This window comes from Hypanus sabinus, chromosome 12 (assembly GCF_030144855.1).
Source record: "Hypanus sabinus isolate sHypSab1 chromosome 12, sHypSab1.hap1, whole genome shotgun sequence".
In the NCBI taxonomy this organism is placed as follows: Eukaryota; Metazoa; Chordata; class Chondrichthyes; order Myliobatiformes; family Dasyatidae; genus Hypanus; species Hypanus sabinus.
The window spans coordinates 34,370,995-34,394,019 of record NC_082717.1 but is presented as its reverse complement, the minus strand read 5'-3'; the positions used below and the strand labels follow the sequence as shown (position 1 = coordinate 34,394,019).

Genomic DNA, 23,025 nt, shown 5'->3' with positions numbered 1-23,025 from the left:
TGCAGCTGAACGGGCAGCAGATGACCGCAGACTGACGCTTTTTCCTGGATTTAAAGGATCCCTTTCATTTCCCTCGCTGGATACTTTAAGACCGGATGCAATAAGTATCCAATCGATGTTATCTACAGTGATTATTCTCTATTTTTAAGTAGTTACTGGTGGACGTAGATGTGTAAGCGCTGGCGCGGACTGCGTGCGCCGTGGAAACATTCTTATCTTCGACAGACAATTATCTTTCTCCAGAATAACCCGGCCCGGGGGGCAGACGATTTAATATGGCTCAGTAGCACTCGCACACATGCTGACGTGTGAACAACGCACTGTGTGATTAAATGAGACTCGATCCCGCTAATCTCCCGCTATAAATAGAAGCGCCGGGATGCAGTGAACACTGATTCCTCCAGGAGCATCTCGGAAACATCTGAGCATTGGCAGGCCTTCAATCGAAGCACCATGGACTACGCCAAGCAGTTAGTGGCGGCGGAGATTAACGGCGTGTGCTGTGCCAAGAAATTGGTTGCCAATTGTTTTGACGGGTTCAGTAATTTGACTTTAGAGCCCAAGAAAGTCGCGGTTCAATGGAGAGACGAGAAGGCGCGGAGCGGAGGGGATTCCTTGGCGGAATTGGAGGAAGCCTATGCAACCATCCTGAGAGGGCTGGGGGAAAATCCACAGAGGGAAGGACTGCTAAAGACTCCCCACAGAGCCGCGAAAGCCATGCAGTTCTTCACTAAAGGTTATCAGGACAATATTCCGGGTAAGGGTTTGCTTTACGTTTTAAACTGGGTCAGGAGCAAATTAAAGGAGTGAAGCTAGCCATACAAGTTTGACAACAGCCGATAAACAGATAATATTTCAAAAAATATTTCATCCTCCCCCCCCCCCCCCCCATCTAATGTGGACGTGGAGACTTGCCGCTGTTTGAAACGGGTGAGTATTCGTGTTACAGAGTAGTTCTTGGCAAGAGTGACATGGTAGACAATGCCAGGGCCATTCATTCATTCATTCCTACAGCGAGGAGCTGACAATATTTTCCTAGTTACTGACCCCGTCACACCCATAGCTGTCTCATCAATGTGTTTGCCAGTGCAACGGGCGGGGATGGAAGAGAAATTATAAACACAAGAGATTTTGCAGATGCTCGAAATCCAGGACAACACACACAAAATGATGGACGAACTCGGCAGGTCGGGCAGCATTGGAATGAATGAACAGTCGACGTTTCGGACCGTGACCCTCCATACGTGTGCAGCCATAGCTAAGCAGCAGGCGGCAGCGACCTTCTGAACCTGGGGCTCCGCTGTGGGGAGGTGGGTAGCGGTGGGAGAGAGGGGGTGAAGAGGAACAGGTGCTAGGACAGCGCCGACGATAGAAGAAGCAAAAAAAATAGCCAGACTAACAATATCGCAGTGCCATCTGGAAACAGTAAGTTGAAATTCGGAATGAAATGTACAAAAAATTAATCTTGCCTCAGAAACGCATTCAGTGTCTTAGCTACCAAACATTAAAATGTTAGTAAGCCAATTTTATTTTAAACACAGGAATACTTCAAAATTTATCTTTAAATCAAAACCATGTCTTGCCTTTTAATTGTGGAGGTATTTATAGTACACAAAGCCCTGCACAGTAAAATGACCGTATTTCATTAATTCTCCCTTTCAGCACCTATTTTTAACCTTCCATCCAGCATTATATAGCTTTGCAAAATCATTCATGCAAAGAAAATATCTTCACAAATCTTAATATCATCACTTTATGACCATCAGTGTTTCAATGAGCAACACCAAGTCCAACTTTGGTGATCAACAGGTCCATGGTCTGTCATGCTCTGCATCCCCAGTTTGTTTTCAGCGGGAGCATCTCTTCCGTCTTGCATCCTCGTGTGATTTCCCTTTTCCCCATGTTGAGGTGTATTGTAAATTCACTCCAGCTCCTTCATGTTTCTAATCTAAAAGCAAGCTTGACACTTTTTCCAGCTATTCTTCTTTGCTTTGTGGTCTAAATTCATTTTTCTACAAAAGACTATTTTAAGATTTGTAATTTTTAGATCCTCGACCATTCAACTCAATCATTCAATGTAATATAGTCACAGACATTGATAAAACTTTTTTTTTCCAATTTAATCCCCAATTTCAGATAATACAAATACTAGCAATCTCAAAATATTTCCTAAGAATCATTACTTCCACTTGCAGGGATTGCACAGTTCATAAATTGTTTGCTGGTTTATTTTGTACAGCCATTCCAAGATTCAGCAGGTTTTTGTCATTTTCTATAGTTCAAAAGTTCTCACATTTATTGAACTGTTACTGGCTTCCAAGGTTTCTGTATAAACAGTTGCTACAGTACATGGGTGCATTAGTGTGCATTCATTTTTCAGTGTTTCAATAACTCTATCCTCATTGAAACTTAAGTGCCAAAATCAAAATGAGAAAGGTCAAGGCCCCACTTAACAATTGCTGTCAAAGTGATTGTGTCCATGAACCTTTGTGCTTGAAACCTTCTAAACTGCTGCAAGACGTGCTGGTAGCATCTATGGTTGTGTGAAAGATGCCCTCTGCTTGAAGAAAGCTCAGATTTCAGTGTGTTGACCACTAGATGGAGTTAGCTCACCACTGCTCTAACACTGCAATGTTGCCTTTACAGAGTGTGCACAGGAAGTTAAATCTAACCACTTTTTAAAAAGGCTGTGAATTATTATAAATATATAGTTGGTCAATGTGGTTCTCACATAGGTACGAGCTCAAATGAGTGATGTATTTAATGGCTACTGGGAAGTAGGGCTAAAGTTCTTCATCACAACTTTCTGCGTGCATTTCTCAGCACGCGCATAATTCTGCAAGTGTACAATGTGGTTCTGCCAGATATCAGAACAAGAGGGATTCCACTCTTTGGGTATCCTGTGAACATGGGCGGTAAATACTGAAGGGCTGTGAGGGACTTAGCGGTGGAACGAACCCAAGTGCAGAACACGGGCGTGGGGGCAGAGTCGGGAGGCGTTCTTAACGTAGCGAGCGTGGAGTCGAATGGATAGGAGGGTGAATATATGAATCCCAGATGATATGTTACCTCCCGGTGCTAGACTCCGGGATATCCTAGATCGCGTCCTCGGCATTCTTAAGTAAGAGGGTGAACAGCCAAAAACCATGGTCCATGTAGGTACCAATGACATGGGTAGGACAAGTGACAAGGTTCTGCATAGGAAGTTAGGTACTAAGTTAAAGGGCAGGAGCTCCAGTGTTGTGATCTCAGGATTGCTATGTATTAGTGAGGCCAGAACTAGGAACATTATACAGTTTAATATGTGGTGAAGGAGTTGGTGTAGCAGGGAGGCATGACATTTTTGGGTCATTGGGCTCTCTACCAGGGAAGGTGGGACCTGTACAGAAGGGATGGTTTGCACCTGAACTGGAGGGGGCCTAATCCTCGCGGGAAGGTTTGTCAATGCAGCACAGTGGGTTTAAGTTAGAGTTGCAGGGTGATGGGAACCTGAGTGCCGGAACAGTTAGTGGAGAGGTTTTGAAGGCAGATGTTGGCAAGACCTCAGACAAAGTTAGGAATCTAAAGGTTGAGCATGATATGACTAGTGTCCTTAAATGCATATATTTCAATGCAAGATGTATTGTAGGAAAGGCAGGTAATAGTGCTGAAGATGAGGTAGCTGCTTTACAAACAGAGGCAATGTGTAGTGAGGAGAGGCTGTTGATAGGGCAAAATCACAGTCAACAGGCTGAGTTGCAATGTAAAAGGTGGACAAAATCAGAAAGGGTGAATACAGGACTGAAGGTGTTATATTTGAATGCAGGCAGTATATGGAATAAGGTGGATAAACTTGCAGCACAGTTGCAGATTGCCAAGTGTGATGTTGTTGGCATCACTGAATCATGGCTGAAAGATCATAGGAGAAAGATAAATGTCCAAGCATACACATTTATTGAACAGATAGGCAGGAAAGCAGAGGGGGCAGTGTTGCTCTGTTGTTAAAAGCTAAAATCAAATCATTAGAAAGAGATGACATCGGGTCGGAAGGTGTTGAATCATTGTGGATAGAGCTAGGGAACTGCAAGGGTAAAAAGACCCTGATGGGAGTTATACACAGCCCCCCAAACAGTAGTAAGGATGTGGTCTAAAAGTTACAACGGGAGATAGAAAATGCATCCCAAAAGGACAATGCTACAATAGCCATGGGAGACTTCAATTTGGAAAATCAGGTTGGTGCTGGATTCCAGGAGCGGAATCTCTAGAGTGCCTGTGAAATTGCTTTTTAGCAGCTGGTGGTTGAGCCCACTAGGGGATCAGCTATTCTGGATTGGGTGTTGTGCAAAGAAATAGAATTGATTAGAGAGCTTAAGGAAAAGAACCCTTGGAGGCAAGTGATCATAATATGAACGAATTCACCCTGAAATTAGAGGAAGAGAAGCTAAAGTCAGATGTATCAGTGGAGTAAAGGGAATTACAGAGGCACGGGAGGGGAGTTGGCCAGAATTGATTGGAAAAGAACATTGGCAGGGATGATGGCAGAGCAGCAATGGCTGGAATTTCTGGAAGTAATTCGAATGGCACAGGATGTATACATCCCAAAAAGGAAGAAGTGTTCTAAAGCAAAGATGACACAACCATGCCTAACAAGAGAAGTTAAATCCAATATAAAAGCTAAAGAAAGGGCATATAATAGAGCAAAAATTAGCGGGAATTTAAAAACCAACAGAAGACAACTAAAAAGTCATTAAGAAGATAAAGGTGGAATACAGAAGTAAGTTAGCCAATAATATTAAAGAGGATACCAAAAGTTTCTTCAGATACATAAAGTGTAAAAGAGAGATGAGAGTGGATATCAGACTGCTGGAGAGGTAGTAATGTTGGACAATGAAATAGTGGACGAACTGAATACTGTAATTACTTTGCATCAGTCTTCATTGTGAAAGACACTGGCAGTATGGTGGAAGTTCTAGGTGTAAGGGGACATGAAGTGTGTGAAGTTACCGTAACTGGGGAGAAGGTTCTTGGGAAAGTGAAAGGTCTGAAGATAGATAAGTCATCTAGACCAGATGGTGTCCATCCAGGGTTCTGAAAGAGGTGGCTGAAGACATCTTGGAGGTATTAGTAATGATCTTTCAAGAATCACTAGATTCTGGAATAATTTCAGAAGAATGGAAAATTGCAAATGTCACTCCACTCCTCAAGCAGGGAGTAAGCAGAAGAAAGGAAACTATAGGCCATTTAGTCTGGCTGTGGTTGGGAAGTTGTTGGATCGATCATTAAAAATTAGGTCTGGGGTACTTGGAGGTACATGATAAAATAGGCCATTGTCAACGTGGTTTCCTTTTAGGAAAACGTTGCCTGACAAATTTTTTTTTATTCTTTGAAGAAATAACAAGCAGGATAGACAAAGGGTAATTGGTTGGTGTTGTGTACTTGGATATCCAGAGGGCCTTTGACAATGTGCTACACATGAGACTGCTTAACAAGGTAAGAGGCCATCATATTACAGGAAAACTGCTAGCCTGAAAAAAGCTATAGCAGGAAGCAAAGAGTGGGAATAAAGGGAGACTTTTCTGACTGGTTGCTGGTGACTAGTGGTGTTCCACAGGTGTCTGTGTAAGACTGGATTCTTTTTACATTATAAGTCAATGATATGGATGGTGGAATTGATGGCTTTGTTGCAAAGTTTACAGATGATATGAAGCTAGTGGAGGGGCTGGTAGTTTTGAGGAAGTAGAGGGGACACAGGACTTAGACAGATTAGGAGAGTGGGCAAAAAAATAGCAGATAGAGTACAGGGTCAGGAAGTGTATGGTTATGCACCGGTAAAAGAACTGAAAGGATTGACTAATTTCTAAATGGAGAGAAAATACAAAAAACTGAGGTGCAAAGGTACTTGGGAGTCCTTGATCAGGTTTACTCTATTATTTCATCTTTTGTTTGGAATAATAAAAGACCAAGAATTGGTAAATATCATTTACAAAAATTTAAGAGATGGAGATCTTGCTCAGCCTAATTTAATAAAGTATTATTGGGCTGTTAATATATGTTATGTGTTTTTGGTTATATTGGGCTAATAAAAATGAACGACCACCTTGGGCTGATTTGGAATTGAATGCTATGAAACAGTTTCACAACTTCATTATTAGGAGCTTCTCTACCTGTACAACTGGTTGAAATTACTAATTTAAATTTAAACCCTGTGATTGTACAGTCATTACGAATTTGATACCAGTTCCGTAATTTTTTTATCTCAAAAAATTTAAACTTTTTAATTTATCGAAATTATTTATTTAAACCTCCATTAAGTGATACTACCTTTTGTCTCTGGCGGAATAAAGGAGTTCATGGATCTGTTCCAAGATGGCCAATCGATGTCTTTTGAGAAGTTAGTAACTAAGTACTCTCTCTCATATTCACATTTCCTGCAATATCTTCAGGTCAGACATTTCTTACAAGAATATTTAAGTAATTTTCCATATATACAGGATTCTGACTTGTTTTTAAATGAATCTTTCAGTGAAGGGTTTTGTTAGGAAAGTTTATAATTTATTGTTACAACAGCACAATTACCCTTCACTTAAGATTAAGCAAGATTGGGAGAGAGAGCTTAACATGACCTTGATAACAGAAGATTGGTTGTGGATTTTGAAGTTGGTTAACTCTTCTTCAATCTGTGCCAGTCACTCTTTAATTAAATTTAAAATTGTACATCGTTACTATTTGACAAAGGAGTGACTGTCTAAAATGTTTCCTAATGTTGATAGTCAGTGTGATATATATGAAACCGAGGCAGCTACATTGACACATATGTTTTGGTCATGTTCTCTATTGAACCATTTTTGGAAGTCTATTTTCTCTACAATTTATGAAGTTTTAGACATTAATTTACAACCTAATAAATTGACAGTTTTATTTGGTATAATACCTCAATATATTCATGGTGTTTCTCCATCAGAACAACATGTAATTGTATTTGTTACATTATTGGCCAGAAGGGCTATCTTGTTGAAATGGAAAGATGCTTCTGCTCCTACTTTGATACAATGGTTCTCTCAAGTGATGTTATGTCTTAGTTTGGAGAAAATCAGAAGTCGAACTTTTGATCCTTGATTTGATTCTGAGAAAAGGTGGGGTTCATTTGCCCACTACTATCATCTGATTTGAGTTAATTAATATGGTTTCCTTCCAATTTTTCTTTAAATGGATTTGAGTTGGCGGATTGATGTTTTTCTTTTATGGAAGCTTGTATGATGCATAGCTTTGGGGTTGTGCTCCCAGTGGGTTTTTTTTTTCTCTTTTTTTCAGTTAGTAGGGTTTTTTTTTTAGTAGGGGTTCTTTTTTCCCTTTTTTCTTTCAAAAAAATATTCTTAACACTTACAAAAGCTGGATGAACTCAGCAGGTCAGGCAGCATCCGTTGAAATGAGCAGTTAACGTTTCGGGCTAAGACCCTTCATCAGGACTTTATTTTTCCTTCTTATTGATTTATAGCTTGGCTTTGTTAATCAGTTATTTGCTAATTTAATTCATTGAACATAATGACATATTGACTTAATGTGTCTTTTTTTGTTGATCTTCAATAATAATTAATAAAAAGAGATTTAAAAATAAAATATGAAAAATGCAAAGGGACTTGGGAGTCCTTGAACAGGATTCCCTAAAGGTTAATTTGCAGGTTGAGTCTGGGGTGAGGAAGGCAAATGCAATGTTAGCATTCATTTCAAGAGAACTGGAGCAAAAATGTAAGTATGTAATATTGAAACTTTTTAAAGCATCGGTGAGGCCTCATTTGGAGTATTGTGAGCAGGTTTGGGGCCTTATCTTAAAACGAATGTGCTGACATTAGAGAGAGTTCAAAGGAGGTTCACGAAAATGACTCCATGATTAAATGGCTTGTCATATGAAGATCAATTGGTGGCTCTGGGCCTTAACTCACTATGATTCAGAAGAATGAGGGGTAACTCTTTGAAAACTATCGAATTGTGAAAGGCCTTGATGGAGTAGATGCGGAGAAGTTATTTCCTATGGTGATTAATTCTAAGACCAGAGAACACAGCCTCAGAATAGAGGAGCATCCTTTCAGAATTGAGTGGTAAATGTGTGGAATTCTTTACCACAGGCAGCTGTGGAGGCTCAATCTTTATGTACATTTAAGGCAGAGGTTGATAGACCCCTACTTGGTTAGGACATGAAGGGATACAGGGTGAAGGTTGTGGCTGAGAGGCAAATTGGATCAGCCATGATGAAATGGTGAAGCAGACCAATGGGCCAAATGGCCTAATTCTGCTCCTATATCTATAGTCTTATGGTCTTGCATCATTATGGAATTGTTCCTACAACTTAATGGAGTCACTTTTCTTTTGTAATTGCACAGTTTGTTGTCTGCCCTATTGGCTGCGGTCTTTTTTTTTCAACCTTATAACTTTTTTTTTTACGCCCAATCTTGGGATTATTTTGTGCGGGGAAGGGGTTTTGGGGTTTGATGTTCCTGTTCTGTTTTTGTTTGTGTTTTTTTTTGCAGGGAAGTGGAATTTGGGGGTTGATCGTGCTGCATTTCTTTTCTTTCATGGCTACCCAGAGAATTGAAGAATTTCAAAGTTGTATACTTTGATAATAAATGAACCTTAAGTCAGGGGTTTCCAACCTTTTTTTTCCCATTGACCCCTACCATTAATCGAGGGGTCAGTGGATCCCAGGTTAGTAACCCCTGCTTTAAGCAAATTTCTGGTAGATATCTTCAAGTCACGAAAGATACAATTTCAGCATAAAGTATGAGATGGAGTGTCTGAACATATAAATACCAGTTAAGCTGGAAGTCTGCGCCTTATCCACCCAAGTCTTTCTGAGACTGTTGTAGGGAATCTAGTAGTGCATAGCCCAAAGTATAGGTAGAGCAATCACTTGAGCCAGGTATGATGTTTGCATAAAAGACTGTCTATTGGTGGGTCCTCAGGTGGCTGTAGAGAGTGTAAGGAGGCTGATGCCTGGTCAGCAAGCACGGTTGAACATATTGGAGCTGGGGCTCAGTGGCATGGAGTACAAGACCCTTCCTCCACCTTCACTACCATTGTGATTTGACAACATCTTGCACTAGGTCCATTGTTGAGGTTTTAGTTGGATCACTTTTTGTCTGGAACCACCCCTTGACCATACTGCCACGGGTGACCCTACCAGGAGCTAAGCTCCAGATGGCTAAACTGCAGACCGTATAGTTCTCAGGACCTTAAGAACTAACAGTCCTCTCCGCCATGACAAGATGATGATCCTTGGAGAAGCTTGAAGAGATACACACAGTGGGGACAGATGAGGCTCATGTTTGCATGGAGAAAATATAAAATTCAAGCCATTAGTGGGCCAGGAGCCAAACTAAGTCTGAGTGTCACTATCTTGGTGTAGTATTCGGTGCTTTCTATAACCTAAACATTTCCTGCAAGTTTTCTTGAGTAATTGCTGTCTGGAGATTGCATGGCTACATTTCTGGATATCTAAGTTTATTACATTGGACTTCCAACATCATATGGGATGACATTTGCTTCTGTGCAGTTGTTGGCCTTAATGATCTGAAATCCATCTTTTGGGTTTTCCACTATTCCTGGCAGTATCATATCATGCAAAGTACTTTTTATTGATCATTCATTTGTATCTCTTTGTTAATTTGATATTTGGTATAACTTTAGAATGTACGAATGCAGGTGATGACAACGTGCAATTGTATTCCATCATTTTATTGGAATAGATTATTGTTAAGTTTAGGAATAAAATAATGTCTAAATTGAAAGTATTGTTTTTATAGTTTGGTCCATGTCATAACTCAAGTAAACTGCCACATTCCCTTAAGCATTTTTTCTCTTAATTACTAAAACGCACAGCAAAATCATCCATCACCACCTCCTTGTGCAGAACATTTCAAATATTTACCGATCTTCTGCTTTCCTTGGCCCCTGATATTTAAAGATCATCACGAGGACTCAAATATTGCAGTCATTTATGCAAGTACTATGCAGTGAGACAAGGACATAATTTTTGTGTGCTAACTTCAATGGATCAAATTTTAACAGTCATGATCAACATCCATTTCCCAGAGAAATGCTGTTAAATCCACAATGTATTTTACACTAATAACTTAAGTTTTAAAGCAACTATTTCACAAATATGAAAACATGTTAAGAATAACAAGCATTAGTAATGACTGAAGGTGCTGAAAATGGTCATTAGTTCACCTAGGAAGAGTAAAACAAAGTTAACATTTCACGTGCTCTAAAGCAGTGGTTCTCTACATCCGCCATATGGCCCCCAGGAGGGCATGCTTGACTTTGTAAGGGCCACAAGTTTAAAAAAAAGCAATTGGGGGTCACATGAGCCATAAGTTTACTGCTTAACTATTACTAAAATACATAAATAAAAAAGCAATAGTATATGTAATTTAGTTGGAACTGTTACGTACCCTGTAACTGGGTCACTTACCAGCAAAGATAGAGAGGTCCGTTGAAGTCTGATGGTACTATTTTTAACAGTATTTATTGATAAAAATACACAAAAATAATATCAATGCAAACATACAGATAATATACGTCATCAATACTGAATCTAAAAGCGTGGGTATAATAATAATCAATAAGAAATAAGCTCTATTGTTGTCTAGGGGATAGACAATAGTTGTCCAATGGAAATATAAAAGTCACTCAAGTTCATTCAAGCTGCAGCTTTTTGGTTGTCGAGAAAGACGGAGGTTTAACTTTCCCATTCCTTTCATGATGTCAATCCTTCGAGAGTCGTTGGGGGCTGATTTCCCCTTTGTGGTTAGCTAAAGCCGTTCTTCCGTGGTAAAGACCCACCAATTCTGAGGCAAATGGAAAAGGATGCTCGTGGGCTTTTTCACCGGCTTTCGCTATTACGCTGTTACAGGAGTTCTAGCATTTCTTCTGGTGCGTCTCGAGGGGCTGTTCCCCAGACCCTCTTTTATCCTGACTCACAGGGTCTCAGATGTCAATCAGGTTGGGATGATGCAATCCCTCCACCAACCCCCCCTTGGTTCATTGCCTGGGGGCTTCGATGAATCGTATAGTATTCAATACACAATTCCATCTCTAAGAGACAATAGCCATTATCAAAGGTTCTGCCTTTCAGAGGCCAGGACACATTCCAAACTCTTTGTGGATTCTGCATGTATTTCTCTCATTTCCTGGGTCTCCTGAACTGACTTAATAGTGATCTTGTGATTCTCAAAAAGGAGGGGGCCACGGGCGTAACAGAACCCTGAATGAAATGATTGGGTAAGTATGTTAGATGAGGCAGCATCTAAAGGAGTGATCTGAGGCAGAGTGGCAGGGCTTTGGCTCATTTGGGCTTTGGCGATAACAGTTCGAGGTGAGGTAAGTCACCTGTGAGGAATAGAAACAGGTAGTATGTGTGTGAGGCCAATGTCCTGTACTGGGTGTCGGATGTGGGAAGTTCGGGAGAGTCCCAGCTTCCCGGATGGCCACATCTGATTCAGGTGCGTGAAGCTGCAGCTCCTTAGGAACTGGATTAGGGAACTGGAGATGCAGCTTGATGGCTTTCGTAAGGTCAGGGAAAGCCAGGAGGTAACAGGGAGGAGCTACAGGTAAGTACTTTCACCGGGAACTTGGGAGACAGATAAGTGGGTAACAGTCAGAAGGGGGAAGGGCAGGAGTCTGATACTAGAGAGTACCCCTTAACAGTAAGTACTCCAGTTTGAGTACTGTTGGGGAGGGAGGGACCTACCTGGGGGAAGTAACAGCGGCCAAGTCTCTGGCACAGAGTCCGGCTCTGTGGCTCAGAAAGGTAGGGAAAGGAAGAAGGCAGCAGTGATAGGGGTCTCTATAGTTAGGGGGTCAGACAGGTGATTCTGTGGATGCAGGAAAGAAACACAGATGGTAGTCTGCCTCCCAGATGCCAGGGTCCAGGATGTTACTGATTGCATTAATGTTATCATGTTACATATTGGTACCAACCACATAGGTAGGAAAAGGGAGGTGGTTCTGAAAAGAGACCACAGGGAGTTAGGAAGGAAGTTGAGAAGCAGGACCTCAAAGGTAGTAATCTTGGGATTACTGCCTGTGCCACGTGACAGTGAGTGTAGGAATACAGTGAGGTGGAGGTATAAATTTGTGGCTGAGGGATTGAAGCAGGGGCCAGAGATTCAAATTTCTAGATCATTGGGACCTCCTTTGGGACAGGCGTGTACAAAATGGATAGGTTGCTCTTTAATCCCAGGGGGACCAATATCCTGGCGGGGAGGTTTGCTGGGGAGAATTTAAACTAGAATTACTAGGGAGTGGGAACTGAACTGAAGAGACGAAGGAAGGGGTGGTTGGCTCACAAACAGAGAAAGCTTCAAGACAGTGAGTGAGGGAAGATAGATAGGTGATAGAGAAGGGATACTCTCAGACCAATGATTTGAAATGTATCTATTTTAACGCAAGAAGCATCATGAACGAGGCGGATAAGATTAGAGCATGGATCAGTACTTGGAGCTATGATATTGTGGCCATTACAAAGACTTGGGTGGCTCAGGGGCAGGAATGGTTGCTTAGAGTGCCAGGCTTTAGATGTTTCAGAAAGGACAGGGAGGGGGGCAAAAGGAGTGGGGGCGGGGCACTGCTGATCAGAGATGGTGTCTTGGCTGCAGAAAAGGAGGAAGCCATGGAGGGATTGTCTACGGAGTCTTTGTGGGTTGAAGTTAGGAACAGGAAGGGGTCAATAACCATATAACAATTAGAGCACAGAGACAGGCCATCTCGGCCCTTCTAGTCCGTTCCAAATGTTTACTCTCTCCTAGTCCCACCTACCTGCATTCAGCCCATAACCCTCCATTCCTTTCCTGCCCATTTACCTATCCAATTTTTTTTTAAATGACAATACCGAATCTGCCTCTACGACTTCTACTGGGAGCTTGATCTACATAGCTACCACTCTCTGAGTAAAGAAAGTCCCCCTCGTGTTACCCCTAAACTTTTGACCCTTAACATTCAACTCACATCCTTTTGTTTGCATCTCCCCTACTCTCAATGGAAAAAGCCTATCCACGTCAACTCTATCTATCCCCCTCATAATTTTAAATACCTCTATCAAGTCCCCCCTCAACCTCCTACGCTCCAAAGAATAAAGACCTAACTTGTTCAACCTTTCCCTGTAACTTAGGTGCTGAAACCCAGGTGACATTCTAGTAAATCTCCTCTGTACTCTCTCTAATTTGTTGACACCTTTCCTATACACGATACTCCAAATTTGGCCTCACCAATGCCTTGTACAATTTTAACATTACATCCCAACTTCTATACTCAATGCTCTGATTTATAAAGATAACTCTAATTATGAAGATAATAACTCTACTGGGTGTTCTTAATAGGCCAGCCAATAGTAACAAGGAATTTGAGGAACAGATAGGGAAACAGATTCTGGAAAGGTGTAATAATAACAGGGAGATTTTAATTTCCCAAATATTGATTGTCATCTCTCTAGAGCAAGGGTTTTAGATGGGTAGGAGTTTGTTAGGTGTGTTCAGGAAGGTTTCCTTTCACAATAGGTAGATATGCTTACAAGAGGAAAGGCTGTACTTGATCTGGCATTGGTCAGGTGTCAGGTCTCTCAGTGGGAGAGCATTTTGGAAATAGTGATCACAATTCTATTTCCTTTACCATAACATCGTAGAGGGATAGGAATAGACAAGTTAGGAAAGCATTTGGTTGGAGTAAGGGGAAGATTGAAGCTATTAGGCAGGAACTTGGAAACATAGATTGTGAACAGATGTTTTCAGGGAAATTTACGGCAGAAATGTGGCAAATGTTCAGGAGATACTGGAACATACCAATGAGACAGGGAAAGGACGGTAGGGTACAGGAACTGTGGTGTACGTAGGCTGTTGAAAATCTAGTCAAAAAGAAAAGCTTACGAAAGATTCAAAAACTAGTTAATGATAGAGATCTAGAAGATTATATGGCTGGCAGAAAGGAGTTTAAGAATAAAATTAGGAGAGCCCGAAGGGACTTTGAGAAGGCTTTGGCAAGCAGGATTAAGGAAAACCCCAAGGCATTCTACAAGAATGTGAAGAACAAGAGGATAAAACATGAGAGAATAGGAGCAATCAAGTGTGACAGTGGAAAAGTGTGTATGGAACCAGAGGAGATAACAGAGGTCCTTGATGAATACTTTGCTTCAGTATTCACTACGGAGAAGGATCTTGGTGATTGTAGGGATAATTTACAGTGGATTGAAAAGCTTGAAAATATAGACATTAAGAAAGAGGATGTGCTGGAGCTTTTGGAAAGCATCAAGTTGGATAAGTTTCCGGAACTGGACAGGATGTACTCAGCCTACTGTGGGAGGTGAGGGAAGAGATTGCTGATCCTCTGGCAATGATCTTTGCATCATCAATGGGGATGGGAGAGGTTCCAGGGGATTGGAGGGTTGCAGATGTTGTTCCTTTATTCAAGAAAGGGAGTAGAGATAGCCCAGGAAATTATAGATCAGTGAGTCTTACTTCAGTGGTTGGTATGTTGATGGAAAAATCCTGGGAGGCAGGATTTATGAACATTTAGAGAGGCATAATATGATTAGGAATAGTCAGTATGGCTTTGTCAAGGACAGGTCATGCCTTATGGGCCTGGTTGAATTTTTTGAGGATCTAACTAAACATGTTGATGCAGGTAGAGCAGTAGATGTAGTGTATATGGATTTCAACAAGGCTTTTGTTAAAGTACCCCATGCAAGGCTTATTGAGAAAGTAAGGAGGCATGGGATCCAAGGGGACCTTGCTTTGTGGATCCAGAATGGCTTGCCCACAGAAGGCAAAGCGTGGTTGTAGACGGGTCATATTCTGCATGGAGGACGGTGACTGGTGGTGTGCCTCAGGGATCTGTGGAGGGATGGGTTAGTAAATTTGCTGATGACACTAAGGTTGGGGGGTGTTGTGGATAGTGTGGAGGGCTGTCAGAGGTTACAGCGAGACATCGATAGGATGCAAGACTGGGCTGAGAATTGGCAAATAGAGCTCAACCCAGATAAGTGTGAGATGGTTCATTTTGGTAGGTCAAATACTTGGCAGAATATAGTATTAATGGTAAGACTCTTGGCAGTGTGGAGGTTCAGAGAGATCTTGGGTCGGAGTCCATAGGCCACTCCAAGCTGCTACACAGGTTGACTCTGTGGTTAAGAAGACATATGGTGCATTGGCATTCATCAACCATGGGATTTCTAGGTAATTTCTAAAGGAGGTAAATGTTCAGCACAGCATTGTGGGCAGACAGGCCTGTATTATGCTATAGTTTTTCTATGTTTCTAAAGCAGCTTAGCCTCTGTGTGTATGTGTTTGGCTGTGGCATGTCTATTGATATCTCTGCTTCTGCTTGAGCACACACAAATCACTGTTCACACCCTGCAGGGTAGCCCTGAGAGCCCCTCTCTACATCCACCCCCAAGTCTCTGATTATACAGTGAGCAGGCAGGCATCACCCAGCAGGATACCCTGCAATGTGTTCTACCAGCTGGTGATTGTAGATAATTACATGTTAATAGGAACCAGCCTCATCTCTTTCCAACTGAAAGACTGTTAGAGGTTGCCAGGTTTTCCATATCAAAACCTTTCTCAGAAGGGATGTTAAATGGAAAGCCTCGCATGGCGGTATTGTAGTACTCTAATCAAACCTGTTTTGAATATCAGGAACAAACTGAGAATTGGATGGGGCTGTCCGCAGCAAGGCCAATAAGCAAGTCCGCAGCAGGAGCTAGTTACATTTGTCTTCTATTGACCCATCCTTGTTATAATACCTATAAACATGACATGACGACTGCAGTTACTACAACAGAGTCATCTGCCCCAAACAGCTAAACTGCAGAGAGGCAAGAACAATGACGTCTGCTACTGCACCCCCACCTACCACTGCAACTGCCATTACATCCCTGATACTTATCATATTTTGAAAGGAGGTTCATTCAGTTTTCTTGGTGAGTACAAGGTTTTTATTGACACATAGAAATTGCATATGCAATAGCATTTTTTAAAATACTTGGCTAGAATTTAAATTACTTTGAATTTCAAAGTTCAGTATTTTTAACAAATACTGCCTAAATGTCATTTTATTTTTTCATCTCTATTCCAATACTGATACTACTTCCACTTGTAATTATATTTATTGTAATTATTTTACTAATTTTTTTATAGAGCCTACTCACACAATTGTATTGTTATTGTTTGTTCATTTAATATATATATAATTTTTTTTAAATTATATGATTAACCACGGCTACTGCAGCAAAGGAAAATGTTAGCAATAGGTATATGGAGGAATTTAAGGTGGGGGGATATATGAGAAGCAGGATTTAAGGGTCAGCACAACATTGTGGGCTGAAGGGCCTGTACTGTGCTATGTTCTATATTTATAGACAATAGATGCAGAAGTAGACCATTCGGCCCCTCGAGTCTGCACCGCCATTCTGAGATCATGGCTGATCATTCACTATCAATACCCAGTCCCTGCCTTGTCCCCATATCCCTTGATTCCCCTATCCATCAGATAGCTATCCAGCTCCTTCTTGAAAGCATCCAGAGAATTGGCCTCCACTGTCTTCCGAGGCAGTGCATTCCACACCTCCACAACTCTCTGGGAGAAGAAGCTCTTCCTCAACTCTGTTTTAAATAACTGACCTCTTAGTCTCAATCCATGCCCTCTGGTACTGAACTCTCCCAACATCTGGAACATATTTCCTGCCTCAATCCTATCAAATCCTTTAATTATCTTAAACGTTTCAATCAGATCCCCTCTCAATCTCCTCAATTCCAGCGTGTACAAGCCCAATCTCTCCAATCTCTCTGCGTAAGACAGCCCTGCCATCCCAGGAATCAACCTAGTGAATCTACGCTGCACTTCCTCAATTGCCAGAATGTCCTTCCTTAAACCTGAGACCAAAACTGTACACAATATTCCAGGTGTGGTCTCACCAGGGCCCTGTACAAATGCAAAAGCACATCCTTGCTCTTGTATTCAATTCCCCTTGTAACAAAGGCCAACATTCCATTTGCCCTCTTCACTGCCTGTTGCACTTGCTCATTCACCTTCATTGACTGGTGAACTAGGACTCCTAGGTCTCTTTGCATTTCTCCCTTACCTAACTCGACACCGTTCAGACAATACTCTGCCCTCTTGTTCCAGCTTCCAAAGTGGATAACTTCACATTTATTCACATTGAATGACATCTGCCAAGTATCTGCCCACTCACTCAGCCTATCCAAGTCTCCCTGTATTCTCCTAACGTCCTCTTCGCATGTCACACTGCCACCCAGTTTAGTATCGTCAGCAAACTTGCTGATATAGTTTTCAATGCCCTCATCTAAATCGTTGACATAAATCGTAAAGAGCTGTGGTCCTAATACAGAGCCCTGTGGTACCCCACTAGTCACCTCCAGCCAGTCTGAGAAACACCCATTCACTGCTACCCTTTGCTTTCTATCTGCCAACCAGTTTTCTATCCATGTTGAAACCCTGCCCCCAATGCCATGAGCTCTGATTTTACTCACCAATCTCCTATGTGGCACCTTATCGAATGCCTTCTGAAAATCTAGGTACACAACATCCACTGGCTTACCCTCGTCTAACATCCTTGTTACACCCTCAAAAAACTCCAACAGATTAGTCAAGCATGATTTGCCCTTGGTAAATCCATGCTGGCTTGGCCTAATCCTATTTCTGCCATCTAGATGTGCCACTATTTCGTCCTTAATAATGGACTCAAGCATCTTCCCCACGACTGACGTTAGGCTAACAGGGCGATAGTTCTCCGTTTTCTCCTTCCCTCCCTTCTTGAAAAGTGGGACAACATTAGCCACTCTCCAATCTTCAGGAACTGATCCTGAATCTAAGGAACATTGGAAAATGATTACCAATGCATCTGCAATTTCCTGAGCCACCTCTTTTAGAACCCTCGGATGCAGACCATCTGGACCCGGGGATTTATTAGCCTTCTATTGAGTGCCTTGCCCTGGGTTTGTTTCCATCCCCACAGAACAAAAAGATGTCTGACTTGTTTGACTACACTTTCAAATTAAAACTTGCAGCCATATATGCTGAGAAGGAAATAAAGCATCCAAATCAGAGCTTTGAAATTATTTTATTTTTCATATACACCAGTAACGTTATATTTAACATATAATAACATCTAAAACCTGTTCAAATGTAAATATTGACTGTATATTAGAATAGTTACTAAGTTGACCAGAAAAACTTTAGCAATTAATAGAGACTATGGAGGGTAGGGGTCACAGAGGTAAATGAAAGTCACTGGCCCATGAGCATAAAAAGTTTGAGAACCATTGGAGGATTCGACCAAAGTGGATGGTAACTTGCAGGTAGTTTGTGTTTCACAGTGCAGGTACAGATGTGCAGTTATTGCTACTAGATGTACATATGAAGTAATGTGAGCTCGGAATCTAGCTGCCATTCGTACTGGGAAAAAGTGTCAAACATTTTTTTGCTTTAATACTATAACAGTATTTTTGATACTATGACAGCTTGTTTAAAAAAAGAGAGATCAACCACAAAGTTTTGGTTAATATTACACGGAATATTTTGATGACCATCTATAATCTTGTAGTTTTTGCTGGTACCATTAAGTTTTTAATCCACCTGTGATTTAACTTTTCAGACTAAGTTTGAAAAGAGAAGTTATTTAACCTGTACAAATTCTTTACTTGTTTTTCAATCCATCTGTATTGTTAGAAATTGTACAGAACAAGCTAGGTTAGTGGTGCTTTTAGCTCAGAGCCCTCTGATCAAGTCTGCTGTTCAATTTCCACTTCAGAGACCACAGTACAAAAATATCCATTGCATTTACAAAGAGGTGCACAGTTTTGGAAATGCTATTCCTTTTGGATGAGACAATGAACAAATTCAATTTATTTTCTTAGATGTGCATAATAGATCCCATGGGAATCTTTAAATCTTGTGTTCTTTCCAGAGTTGCTGCCTGACCTGCTGAGTGTTGTGGGGCATTATCTTATACTGCCAGTGTCCTAGCTGATAATTATCTCTCAATTATTTTCAGTGTAAAGCAAATTATTAGATCATTACCGCATTGCTGTTTGTGGGATCTTGTTGTGCTGAAATTGGATATTGCACCATTGCAACAATTGTAACTTTAAAATGATCTATTTGCTGTAAAGGTGCTATACACAGGAACAGCATTTTCCCATCTTTTAACGCTGCATTGCGATTTTTCAGAAGAATCCTCATCCAGGTCCATTTAAACATTATTCGAGAAATCTTAATAGCATTTTATTCCAGTTATGCTCCCTACCAAAACTGCCGACAAGCATCAGGAAATTACTAGTACAAATATTTATAAGAACTCATCAAATATTTTGCAAACAAATTGTTCAAAACTGTTAATGAAGATTAAGACTAGAAGTTCAATTTCAACTAACGTTTTATGTGTCTGCTTGCTAACATGATAATAACATATAAATGAGTATCAATATTTTCAAGGATGCCAACAAAATAGGTTGTTGTGTAATTTTGTTTAAATATAGATACACTATCATTATTTTATTCATGGCTTGTACTACAATATTTCATTATCATCTGAGTGTTTGGTTTGGTGCCAAGACTGTGCAATGTCTGTACAGGCAGTCCCCGGGTTATGTCCGAGTTCCGTTCCTGAGTCCATCTTTAAGTCGGATTTGTACGTATGTCAGAACAAGTACATCCGGTATTATTTAGTGTCAGTTAGTCAAACGTTTGTCTTAGTATATAGTATATATTTGACCTTTCTATGCATATAAAACACTTGAAACATATGTGTTCCAATAATTAAACCGCTGCGTTGCTTAGTAATAATTGTAGCTTTCATCGGGGCAGAGCCTTTCAAATACTCCATTATTCTCACTTTATCCTTTAAAATTGTTCCGCTCGTTGACCAACTGTAACCTAACGCTTATCCAATGACTGATGGCGTTTCACCTCATTCCAAACATTTTATTATTTCCATTTTATTTTCAATCGTGATTGCTTCCCGTCAATGGAACAGAAACACTGCGGCCAGCAGATCCCAACCTCCGCCGGCTCCCGAGGTCTGCTGGGTCTTAAAGACCACCGCACACCATCAACAGAACAGAAACACTGTGGGTGGCGGGTCCCGAGGTCCGCTGGGTCCTAGGGACCACCACACTGAGACAGGCCAAATGGGACAAGTGAGGGCTGTGCTGGGTTTGGGTATTTGATCCTCCACAGTATTCCACGTGGGAATTTAAACTGGAGGTGGCTGTGTTTTTTTTTTAAGCAGTTGAGTTGCGAGCTCTAAATCAACCCAACACAGATGGTACGGGAGTCATTGGATCGACAACAACCCGGCACGGGAGCAGTCTGTCAATGGATCGAACTTGCGAACATCCGTTCTCCAGCGTGGCGCTGATCTCACTGCGCCACCAGCCTACTAGAACGGGGGGGGGGGGGGGGGTCAGGGTGAATCTTACTAAAAACAATTTAAGCCAAATACAAAATTTAAAACTCAGCAATGACTTAAAATGGCAGTCAGCCTTCTCCTTCCTCAGTTCATAAGTACAAGTTGCCCGTAAGTCGGACGTTCATAACGCGGGGACTGCCTGTACTTGGAGTTTATTAGCTCAAGTGTTTTTAATGAGGTCTGATCGTGAGTTGAAAATGACCCGTTGAAACTAGCTTTTATTAAGTGTTCTGAGAAATGTTTAGTAAACGTTGTATCTAATGCAAGCTAATATTTGTAATAAGAACAAAAAATACTGGAAAAAAAACTCTAGTCAGGGAGCAGATGTGAAAAATGAGGAATAGTTAACAATATAAAGATTTGAGTCAAGGAGAGGGGAAAGAAGAACACAAGGCATTAAGAATGGTGAGAAATTAATTGATTCAGCTGGTGGTGCATGTCAAATGAAGATGGCAATAAGACAGATCTAAGACCATGACTTAAAAAATAGCAGAATCATTACAGCAAATTTTTGGAGAAAAGGTAAAACTGACATTGAAATCTGTATTGAATCCAAAAGTAGGAAGAGTGCTGACTCAATTAATTAGTTGATCTTCCTTGAGTGTTCATTAGAGGAATGTAGAATCTGAGATTGCAGAAGGTAAGAGATTAAAGTGATAGGTGACTGGTATTAGGTTCAAAAATTTTAAAGAAAATAGGTGCAAATAAAATAGGTGAAAAAAGCAATCATCAAACTCCTAATGCGGTCTCCAGCACTGTAGAGTTCTCAAAACTGAAACCTTTGCAATTAAGTCACTGTTTTGGACTGCAAAGAACCAGATCTTCAGCCCACAACATTGTGCCAAATCATAAGACCACAAGCTATTGGAGGAAAATAAGGCTATTTGGCTCATCAAGTCTGCTCTGCCATTTCATCACGGCTGATCCAATTTTCCTCTTAGCCTCAATCTCCCTGTTATCCCTTTATGTTTTGACCCATCAAGAATCTATGAAACTCTACCTTAAATATACACAAAGACTTGGCCTCCACAGCTGCCTGTGGCAAAGAATTCCACAGATTTACAACTTTCTGACTAAAGAAATTCCTCCTCACTTCCATTCTAAAAGAACTCCCTCTATTCTGAAGCTGTGTCATCTGGTCTTAGACACTCCCACCATAGGAAACCTCCAGTCTGTCAAGGCCTTTCACCATTCAATAGGTTCCAATGAGGTCACCCCATTCTTTTGAATCCTAGTAAATAAAGGCCCAGAGCCATCTAACATTCTTCATATGACAAGCCATTCAATCCTGCAATCATTTTCGTGAAACTCCTTTGAACCCTATCCAGTTTCAGCACATTCTTTTTAAAATGAGGCCCAAATCTGATTACAGTGCTTCGTGAGGCCTCTCTAGTGCTTTACAAAACCTCAACATTACATCCTTGCTTTTGTATTCTAGTCCTCTTGAAATTTTTGCATTTGCTTTCCTAACCACAGACTCGGTCTTAAAATTAAACTTTAGGGAATCCTGCATAAGGACTTCCAAGTCCGTAAGCACCTCAGATTTTAGTATTTTTTATTTAGAAAATAATCAATCCTTTCACTTCTTCTACCAAAATGCATGACCATGCACTTCCTGATGCTGTATTCCATCTGCCATTTCTTTGCCCATTCTCTTAATCTCACTAGGTACTTCTGTAGCCTTTCTATTTCCTCAAAACTACCTGCTCCTCCACCTATCTTCATATTGTCTGCAAACTTTTCAACAAAGCTATCAATTCCATCATCGAAATCATTGACATAAAATGTAGGAAGAATTGGTCTTAACACAGACCCTGCGGAACACCACTAGTCATGGCAGCCAACCAGAAAACGCTCCCTTTATTCCCATTCTTTGCATTCTGCCAATCAGCCACCGCTTTATCTATGCTAGCATTTTTCCCATAATACCACTCAAGGAAGATCAACTAATTGATTGAGTCAGCATTTTTCCTACTTTGGATTTAATACAGATTTCCTGTGATTCCTGCTTGTTAAGCAGCCTCATGTAGCACCTTGTCAAAGGCCATCTGAAACTCCAAGTGCACAATATCAACCGATTCTCCTTTGTCTATCCTTGTTATTTCTTCAAACCAAATAAATTAGTAATCAAATGGCCAACTAAACTAATCACTTATGCCTACACAATGACCATATCTTTCTATCTTCCTTATATTTACATGCCAATTCACTATAAATGTCTCTTAAAAGTTCCCAATATATCTGCCTCTACCATCCACCCCGGGCAGTATATTCCAGGCATCCACCACGCTCAGTGCCTGTAATATATATAACTTACATCTTCATGTCTCCTTTAAAATTACCTGCTCTTACTTAAATGTGTTGACTCTGGTATTCGATATTTCACCGTTGGAAGTAGGCAAAGATAAAGTGAACCCTATCCTGATGGTTCTGAGAAGAGAAAGGATGTAAGCAGTTCTACAGGAAGTGAAATAGACATGGCCAAGTACTACAGTGGAAAAGGATCTTTGACTGAGCTGAAAAGGAAGACTTAATTAGATACATTGGAAGAGTCGTTGTCATGTGGATGT

At 40.9% G+C, this 23,025-nt stretch overlaps 1 protein-coding gene across 1 annotated transcript in view; it reads left to right on the top strand.

Annotated features, from left to right (window-relative positions):
* Nucleotides 1–232: 232 nt before the first annotated feature.
* Nucleotides 233–23,025, top strand: part of gch2 (GTP cyclohydrolase 2) — a 48,275-nt gene continuing 25,482 nt past the window's right edge. Inside the window, exon 1 of the mRNA XM_059985326.1 lies at nt 233–757. Coding sequence (XP_059841309.1) covers nt 454–757 — 304 coding nt within the window. The 5' untranslated portion in view covers nt 233–453. The remainder of the gene's footprint in view (nt 758–23,025) is intronic.